Source organism: Sycon ciliatum, chromosome 7 (assembly GCF_964019385.1).
Source record: "Sycon ciliatum chromosome 7, ocSycCili1.1, whole genome shotgun sequence".
Lineage (NCBI taxonomy): Eukaryota > Metazoa > Porifera > Calcarea > Leucosolenida > Sycettidae > Sycon > Sycon ciliatum.
In genome coordinates this window covers 19,142,868-19,153,114 of record NC_088649.1, presented here as the reverse complement: position 1 = coordinate 19,153,114, position 10,247 = coordinate 19,142,868, and the positions used below count along the sequence as shown (strand labels likewise).

Below are 10,247 nucleotides of genomic sequence, written 5' to 3'. Positions count from 1 at the left end.
ATGCATTGATATGCCTACATTGAACACAGCAGAATGAGAATATTTAAAAATGCATCAGACGCACGGGTAACTGTAATTGAGGACACTGCTGGGAACAGAACTGATAATCAGCTGACAGGCCTTGATAAATACACATGATAAAGACAAAGAGGAAATGAGATGTGATATTGTGAATGTTTTAAAAGTAATGCTAGCAACGGGACAACGGGACAATCTCAGCATCAAATGGTGTATCACATGCTACTCGTACAGCACGTCTAAAAAGTGAAAATAGCTGATCTTTGTCATGGGCAGATATACAAGAAAGAAAAACAGGAACAGAGTAGTCCAAGTCGGGTATGATAACACTTTTAAAACAAGTAGGCTTGCTTTGCATGTATCGAATGTTGCGGAAAAGTTGCGAAATAGTTCGCGAAAAAGAAGAAAAGAAGAAGGACAAAATGTTACGAGTTATGACTAACTGTCCACCAACGTAACCAGATCTTATACAGTCAGCGAGTGCGACAAAATGGCACAAAACTGACAAGGAATACTGAGACATACGGCGACCGGACACCTAGCTCCAAGGCGCAAACCAACAACTTTCCAACTTGGAAGGTTCAGGTTCGGAAAGGTCCAAGAGGAGAAGGAAAGCGCAACGAAGAAGAGCACGAGCTACGCCTCATTTTGCCGCATTCGCTGACTGTATAAGATCTGGTTACGTTGGTGGACAGTTAGTCATAACTCGTAACATTTTGTCCTTCTTCTTTTCACAATTATTTAATTGGCTCACCATCCGACAAAGAAGAAAGTTGCCAAAGTTGCGATTTCTTCCGAATAATCGAAAAGTTGCGAAAAATTGTTTCGAGCATCTTTGCGAAATGGCTAGTAAGGAGCGAAAGGTTCATTATCTCCTCCACTAAGCTATATGTGGTCCAATGTACTCACACGATCAACATGTACTTCATATGCATAGTGCTATCAGTATAATAGTTAGTTAAAACATATTGAGCACTCTCTTGGACAGCCTGGAACCTCTCTGTTTTTAATATTTACTTAGTGTGACTGTAGATGTAGCAGTGTCAAAATGGTAAAAAATCTAACACTACTATAGTCTATAGTCCATAGTGTATTTTATATTGTACAGGTAATAGGTTTCAAATATTTAAAATTTTGCTTTGACAGTTTGAGCGTTTTGAGATCTACATTTTGTATCTTGGGGATACTGGTCAGGCAGTACCTCCAATTTTCCTTACATAAATCTAGGTAATTGGACAACAAACGCCCATTTTTACACACATGGTAATCCATTATTTTTATGTAGTATAGATGTTGGTTGACACCAGGGGTCTACATGACATTATCTACCATTGAACACATTATACATGTAGTACGAATTTCCAGTCTGACAACCATCACTGAATGAGTGGTAAAATAACAACTTTAGCCATGGTAACTAGTAATACTACAGTGCTGCTCAATGACAGCCAGTCGGGTCACTCAAGACAAGTTTGCGCCTCGTACCATTTTCACAGCCAAGTGTTGGCAGGTGTAGGGCTGCGCAGCGTCTGGCGCGTACTTGAGGGATGCGACTGGAGTTCATTGAGCAGAACTGAACAATGAGAGACAGACTCACAGCACACCCGACCAAACCTGACACGCGACCTGGACTTAAATCTTTGCAGGTCTGGAGCGGAGCAGGGAGTTGTATAAACACGACTCCGCGGTCTGGACTCTGGACAGGGCAAGACAGGAGGAGCATGCATACAAGCGCAGAATCTCGCTACTTGTAGTCTGTGTGATAGATCCACTGTCACTGTGTGGTAGATGGTAGATGATTCACACATTCACGACCCTGGTCTGAGTAACCTTTCGCACACTGCTAGCGAGAGAAAGAAGTTCAGAAAAGAAAACATTACCTACTCGATAGTTTCAGTCACAAGCAAATTTGCTTGCGTTGCAACGAGATTCGGGCTAGCTCACTCGCTCCGAGTCTGCTAAGTGTCGGAGCAATGGCGATCAAACCCCCAGGCTCAATGCCCTGGCGCAAATCACCTTTTCAACGAAAAGGATATCCTCCGGAGATTTTCCAGGACGAGAACTTTCGCGAGAAGAAGTACCTTTGCTCACATTGTCACCAGGTGCTTGACCAGCCGCGTAGTGGTCCGTGTGGTCACCGCTACTGTCGACTTTGCCTCGAAGACCGCATAGATCGGTAAGTAGTGACTGCTAGCGTTTCTCCTATTTCGAGTGTTTCCAGGCTTGAACCTCTCCCATTGTGGCAAGGCTATCGTGTGATTATCCGCTCCTGCATGTATTGTGTTGTGTAATAGTCTATACTATAATATAATGTGATTCCTGTGTGAGCAGAGCTAAACCTTGTGTACTATTTGTATCGTGATGTGGATCAGGTTGGCGATTATCGTTTTCCGCGATTAGGGTTCATTCAAACTACAATGAAAGTTGAATTTGGGAGAATGAAATTGAGGCCACCACTGCAGCTGTACTTATGGTTGATAAATATGGTGGTAAAGACACACCTGGCAATATGGCGGTAAACACACGCCTGCCCACACACGCTCTCTAGGCTGCAAAGTTCTGGGACAGAGCTCTCCTTCTCACCACCACCACCATCAGTTCGCGCCTGGCGCCTGGTCGATGCATGGCTGGCGGTATCCGGCATAGCAGGCTGGTACATCAAGTAGCGCATGGCACATAGATGATGACACAGCAACGACATAGCTCGATTGCGACGTACGTTTCGTCCCCGCTGGACTCATCAGGTAATCTTCTTCTTGGATGTCTTCATACGGAGCTTGACTCGGGAGAATGAAATTGAAGACTCCACTGCAGCTGTACTTATGGTTGATAAATATGGTGGTAAAGACACACCTGGCAATATGGCGGTAAACACACGCCTGCCCACACACGCTCCCTAGGCTGCAAAGTTCTGGCACAGATCTCTCCTTCTCACCACCACCACCATCAGTTCGCGCCTGGCGCCTGGTTGATGCATGGCTGGCGGTATCCGGCATAGCAGGCTGGTACATCAAGTAGCGCATGGCACATAGATGATGACACAGCAACGACATAGCTCGATTGCGACGCCCGTTTCGTCCCCGCTGGACTCATCTGGCAATCTTCTTCTTGTTGAATTTTCAGTTGAATTTTCCATTTTTAGTGCAGCGAACAAGGAAATGGAAACTCATTCGCACAGCCGAAGTTGATTTGTGAACGCATCAATTTTCAATCACTTCACTTTCCTGGCAAATATTATGTTCTGTACCTACAACATAGTTATACCATGTTACCACTAGTCAAACTTTTCGGACAAAATTGAATCGTACATCTACGAAATTTCGTCAAGACCAGCTCGACAATCGCCTGGTGTGTCGTTCGCTTTTTCGGCGATGTATCCACTGGTCGTTATTTTGGCCAGAACGTCGGCCGATTTTTAATGCTGGCATGTGGTGGAGCGGACCTCCAATCGATCACAGACGATATTCCACAATGGCAGAAGAGAGTGTGGGTGCAGATCGTAAACTGGCTGCACTGGATCACTACTAGACGCTAGCAGCTAGCATTTTCACACGTTTGTCTATGCAGCTGGTGAAAAAACGATCTCACTTGCGCTCAGGTAGTGCTACATACCATGGGCGTAGGAACAGGTCCGGCAGGCCCGTCGGTCGCCGGACCAATAATTTTCGATTTTTAAAATTTTTTTTTACATTTCGACCTTGTTGATGGCTTGTCGACTCTTGTACAGGTACAATGTTTTACATCGACAATGCGGTGTATCATCAGCATGCATATTCTTATTTCTCATATTATTCTGTAGTATTAAATATGGCCTTTTAGGCCCAATTTTCAAAAAAAAACACCAGGGGAGGACTCCCGGACCCCCTCTCACAATTTCGCCGCACCAATATTAAACTGCTTCCTATGCCCCTGCATACACTAGACCATAGTAGACATCATGGTGTAGATACCATAGTGTTTACTACAGTGTAGTGTTGCTCTGTACCACGATTGCGTTTGTGCACACACAGGCATGCATGTACAAAGGAAATCAGTGGCGTTTTATTGCGAAGAATATTCTCTATTTTCTGGCTTTGAAAACTGCGAATGTTTGCCTCGCCCACACGCGTCGGATTTTTCGGCCAATATTTGATTGTACGACTAATTTTCTGGATTAGCAAATTTAAAAAAAACTGCAAAATGTGGACGGTTTGGTCACACGCATTTCCGATACATTTGTGTGTGTATAGGCAGTCCAACCCAGTCAGCCGATTTTGTGACGGGGTCGGTTTCAGAACGCCTGCCAAAAATACGGCCGATTGCGGGCCAGGCATAACTGACTTTTGGTTGTGTAAACTTAGCAGTACTTTGCAAACTACCAATTTATAATTGTTCCTTCTGGTCAATGAAATCCCATTGAGAGATTAAAGTACACAACGGGGTGGGGTGGGAGCCAAGGGGGGGGGGGGTGTAGGGGGGGGGGGGGGTGGGGTGAGTAGGGTTGTGGGTAGAGTTGTGTGTGGGGCTGCGGGGGGGGGGGGGGGGGTTGTACGTGGACTTGTGGAGGGGGGGGGGGGGGTTGTGGGTGGGGGTTGTGTATAGAGTATACATGTCTATAGCAGTGAGTACAGAGGTGGAGTGTGTTAACTTGATCCAGTGGATTGCATTGCAAGGAACAACACAGCACTACTCTGTACATGACAAAACGAGTGATTTTCATACAAATACCGAGAAATATGGAATATTGACACAGAACCGGGCTTTGTGTTGTGAACAATAAACTCCACTCACTGCATGGCTAAGTTCAACTCCCTGGCTGTTTGTTGTAAATACTCCTAGCAGTCAACTGCAACACCAATACTTTTATAAGGCTGAGCATGGCCAGATATACACATACACACATACCCATACCCATACACACACACACACACACACACACACACACCCACACACACACACACACACACACACACACACACACACACACACACACAAACACACACACAAACACACACACTCATACATACACCATGTACACTTGCACACACATACACACTTCTACATAGAATGCCATGATGCATATAGTACCATGTGAGCATGCACCAAGGCGTGTGACCGACATGGATACCGTGATGTACAGCGCACGTGACTGTAGCCAGCAGCAAAGCATGAGCATGCAGTAAAGCGCCAGCAATCATAGCAGCATAGCTTGAGTGGTAGCACGAAGCAGCCGCGTGCACCCATTAATCTGCATTATTACTATAATGCTACACACACACACACACACACACACACACACACACACACACACACACACACACACACACACACACACACACACACACACACACACACACACACACACACACACACACACGTACACAACCATTAATAAATACAAAGAGTTACATCCACACACCTAAACAACTAGTGTATGATGAAATTTCTAATTCTATTTTTGTTGTTTCAGGATGAGACCCACTGCTGAATGCTACTGGAAGGATTGCCAGGCAGTTCTGAAACCAGCAAAGGTATGTTTATACAGGTCATGTGCGGTTCTGGGCTTAAGCTGTGTTCACAACTGCATGGCGGGTGGACGCGGTACGCTTGCGGTTTATGCGTGCCCAAATGCCCACTCAGGCTTTCACAATAAACAGCAATCTGAGTCTTATTTAAAGAGTGCGACACCTTCAAGTACTACCGTATTTCCGCACATATAAAGTCATGGCGTTCTAGGTGAAACATCGCTGTTTTGGACCAAATGTTTGGAGAAAATAGCCTCGGTTTTAACGCCATGGAGCTAAAAGTGAGAGATGCTTACATGAAAAAATCGGCAGAGTATGAAGTTCGAGTACTCGTATGGTGCCGTTGCACGTTCATGTCGAGCATCCATATACTTTCAATTTTCCCTGAAAATTTCAAATTGTGAACCTATTGTGTACAAGGTGGCATACAAACTTGTGTGAAAATGCGGTGGCGGTATGGCATGTGACAGTGGGGATGGGTACATGTAGAGAGAATCACCGCAACTCTAGGTTCACTGAAAGAATTGAACTCACCTTTAACGCCGGATGCAACTTCTTCCACATTGAATTTTGTTCACTTATAACGCCATGGCTTTATAAGTGAGGGTGGCCATATATTCGGATATAACGACATGGCTTTATATGCGCGGATATACGGTAATGTTTCGACCCCACCAGTCAAAGGGACTGGCATGCATGCCTGTACGCGCCTGATACGGGCTGAAAAATAAAACAATCATGTTGGAATTTCCTTTTCAGCACGTTTTTACACACATGATGCCCCAAAAGCCAGCAAAAATACGCACAAACACATGGTTTCACGCGTACACGCGCCAGCTGGGAACACAACTTACGTCATGAATAGGTCAAGGTCTTACAGTAACGGATCTATCTGTCTGGTCTGGAGGTCTAGATCTTATCGTAATGTATCTGTCTGGTCTGGAGGTCTAGATCTTGCAGTAATGTATCTGTCTGGTCTGGAGATCTAGATCTTAGAGTAATGTATCTGTCTGGTCTGGAGGTCTAGATCTTAGAGTAATGTATCTGTCTGGTCTGGAGGTCTAGATCTTGTAGTAATGTATCTGTCTGGTCTGGAGATCTAGATCTTGTAGTAATGTATCTGTCTGGTCTGGAGGTCTAGATCTTTTAGTATTGTATCTGCCTGGCCTGGAGGTCTAGATCTTGCTGTTATGTATCTGTCTGGTATGGAGGTCTAGATCTTGAAGTAATGTATTTGTCTGGTCTGGAGGTCTAGATCTTGCTGTAATGTAGCTGTCTGGTCTGGAGGTTTAGATCTTGCTCTAATGTATCTGTCTGGTAGGGAGGTCAAGATCTTGAAGTAATATATCTGGCTGGTCTGGAGGTCTAGATCTTGCTATAATATATCTAGCTGGTCTAGAGGTCTAGATCCTGAAGTAATGTATCTGTCTGGTATAGAGGTCTAGATCTTGTAGTAATGTATCTGTCTGGTCTAGAGGTCTAGATCTTGCAGCAATGTATCAAGTAATTCAGACATCACTGTTGCATGCTGGAGAGCGGAAGCAGTTTTTGGAGCTCCGTAGTTTTTTTGGCATAATAGTCCGCTCCCAGCCCGTATGGCTGTGGATGCACAGGTAGTACACTAGATCACTTAGAGTGCTGATTCACTACAACCGCCAGGTGCCATGGCCGGAAACGGAGCTGATACGGAGCTCTGACGACAGTTCTCGTCTTCGACACTGAAGAAGAACACTGTTGTATTCCCCTCGCAAGCCCAGGTAAACGTGGGGGCCTGCATAAAGCTCCTAGAAGAGCAAGGTATCACCGGCATCATTTCGATGCAGACAACAAGCAGGGGTCAATGTAGACTTACCGTTGAGTCATATGAAAAAGCAAAATTGTTGGTGCTCAATGGCTTCGATTGCAAGGGCGAACGGGTTTTACAACGCTTCGTTTCCGCACCAACAACACAGTTACACATCCATGATGCTCCAATCTGGATCTCAGACGGTGTCCTAAAAGCTGCGCTCTCACCGTACGGAAAGCTTATCGGTGAGATACGACACGGCAAAATCAAACTTTCAAACGGCACCCAAAGAGCAACTGGTGTGCGATTCGCCTCGTTCGAACTGAAACCAGGCAGTTCGATCCCGTCGTACCTGCGTACGACAGGAGGCTCCCACGAGCTCCGCATCATCTACGACGGCCAGGCACGTGCAGGCTATGTGGCCAGATAGGTCACATCGCGCGTACCTGCCAAAACCGTCGCAGTGCACACACCTCCACGCATGCCGGCAGAGAAGGCAGCAGCACTGGCAGCACAGAGCGGAACAGCGGAGTTGAAGCTGACTCTCATGCTCACCGTACCGATTCTGCACCAAAAGCGGCCCAGAGTTCGACCCACACCAGCGCAGTATCCAAAACGGCCTCCGACGGTGCCAACAGCACGCCGAAAGCAGACCTGCTCCCCAGCTCGCACCCAAACGACCCAGTCCACGACCAGTACGACATTACATCGCCCACGTCGGCAACAAGCACGACCGTGCACCCCGGAACGCCGCCAAGCAGCACAGGTACAGCTACAGGTACGACAACATCCAACTCACCGCACACCGACACAACTACTCCTACCACCACAACATGCAATCACCCAGATTCGGCGCGTGCTGAAGACCTCCTCTCCTCACTGGTGACTAACACAGACACGTCTAAACAGCCAGTAAACCCCTCGATTACCTCCGAACGACGCAGGAGAACCAGTCCCAGTTCGGAATCCTCCCCTGATTTCAAAAATTCCAAAAAACAAAAAGAGAGCAACAACATCGACCCTGGCCACTGCCAGCCCCTTGCCCCAGCACAGGGCTCTCGCTTCAGCCCACTGGTGTCACAGGATACTCAATCCTAGCCTACAGTGACGTTGTTCTCCACACCTTTTACGTATTTCATTATTACTTCCTCCTGCAATGAAGGGTAGCAAGCATCTTCGCATTCTCTGCACGAACGCTTTTGGCCCAGCCAGCAAACTTCCCGACCTACAGCACGCACTCCTGCAGCATCAGCCCGACGTCGCAATTGTGACAGAAACGAAGTTCACTGCGGAGAAAGTGCTTCCCTCTGACATTAGTTTCCCTGGATACAGCTCACTATTTCGGTTCGATAGAACGGCACATGGGGGAGGGGTAGCCATCTGGGTGAAGTCGTCACTCCCCTCCATGCTCATCCCTGAACTCATGTCCCCCGCACATGAGATCATCTGGGTCTCTCTCCAGCTGGGCCCAGGTCTCCGCACCGTCTTGGGAGCAGTGTATCGGCCGGGGTCCTGTGCCCCTAGCGATCTCACCCTAATTGATCATCTCGACACCATCCTCCCAGAAGCTAGACACCAGGGCCCCACATTATCCTAGCTGGCGATTTCAACGTGCACAACCGGGCTTGGTTGAACAGCTCGAAAACTACGCCTGCAGGCGAGGCTCTCGAAGATACCTGCGCTGCCCATCTTCTTTTTCAGCACGTCACAGTACCGACCCGTGGAGACAACCCGCTAGACCTCATAATTTCAACGTTCACATCCCCAGTAACTACACGTATACTTCCGCCCCTCGGTCGATCTGATCATGCAGTTGTACTGTCAGACTTTTTTTCTGTGCTCTCTAGACGTGAACCGCCTGTTAAGCGAACAGTATTTCGCTACAACAGAGCAGACTGGGATCGCCTCAGGGTGCACCTTCGCAACTTGGAATGGGGTAATATCATCACGGACGACCCAGAAACTTCGTGTGAGCAGGTTACCGCTTCGATAACTGCAGCTGTTGCACAGTTTGTCCCATCCAAAGTTCTGGAAACGAGGCCTTCCGATCCGGTATGGTGGACGTCTGAATGCACCCAGACCGAGAGGGAGAAGGAGAAGCACTGGCACGATTGGAGAAAACACCCTTATGACCCAGCACTTCAGCAGGCATTCACCAATTCCATGACTGTAGCGATCGCCACCCAGTTCCGATCACGACGTGCAAAGGAGGACAGCCTCCGTCGCAGCCTTTCAACTGGGTCCCTCAGAGACAAACAGTGGTGGACGAAGTTGAAGAGCGCTGCAGGCAACTGCACACATCCCGAAATTCCCCTAATTGTCGACTCTGACGACCGCGAGTGGGCAACGAGCTCAGAGAAAGCAGAGGCATTCGCTCGCTTATTCTCTAAGAAATGCAGCGTTGCCGGTCTGGACCTTGTAGAGGCTGACCTACCGGACCCTGCTCCCTCAGATGCTCCACCTCTTCGCACCATCCGCTTCCGCCCAGAGGCTGTGCGCCGCCTTCTGGCAAAGCTCGACGTCTCCAAGGCTACAGGGCCTGACAGTATTTCTGCTCGCGTCCTTAAGGAATGTGCCCACGAGCTCGCAGAGCCACTGTCCAAGCTATTTGCTTTATGCTTCCGGTCTGGAAACCAACCTAGGATGTGGAAGACGGCCAACGTGGTTCCGATCCACAAGCGATCTTCCCGCTCAACCCATAAAAACTATAGGCACGTATCCTTACTGTGCATAATCTCGAAACTCATGGAAACTCTAGTAAACAGACACATCGTAAACAATTTTGAGGACCACCATCTGCTCACGTCGCACCAGTTTGGATTTCGCAGAGGCTTCGGCACATCAGACGCTTTGCAAGCTCACCAAACTGCCTGGGCAAGTGCTGTGGGCTGCCGAGGGGCGGCTCGTATCCTTGCTGTGGACATCGCAGGAGCGTTTGA

The 10,247-nt window shown here is 47.7% G+C and overlaps 1 protein-coding gene across 3 annotated transcripts in view; it reads left to right on the top strand.

Annotated features, from left to right (window-relative positions):
* The first annotated feature begins 1,860 nt into the window (after positions 1–1,860).
* Positions 1,861–10,247, top strand: part of LOC135821161 (tripartite motif-containing protein 2-like) — a 274,795-nt gene continuing 266,408 nt past the window's right edge. For all 3 annotated transcript variants that reach the window (XM_065334230.1, XM_065334229.1, XM_065334228.1), the window contains exons 1-2: positions 1,861–2,194; positions 5,468–5,528. In XM_065334230.1, the coding sequence (XP_065190302.1) occupies positions 1,992–2,194; positions 5,468–5,528 (264 nt within the window). In that variant the 5' untranslated portion in view covers positions 1,861–1,991. The remainder of the gene's footprint in view (positions 2,195–5,467; positions 5,529–10,247) is intronic.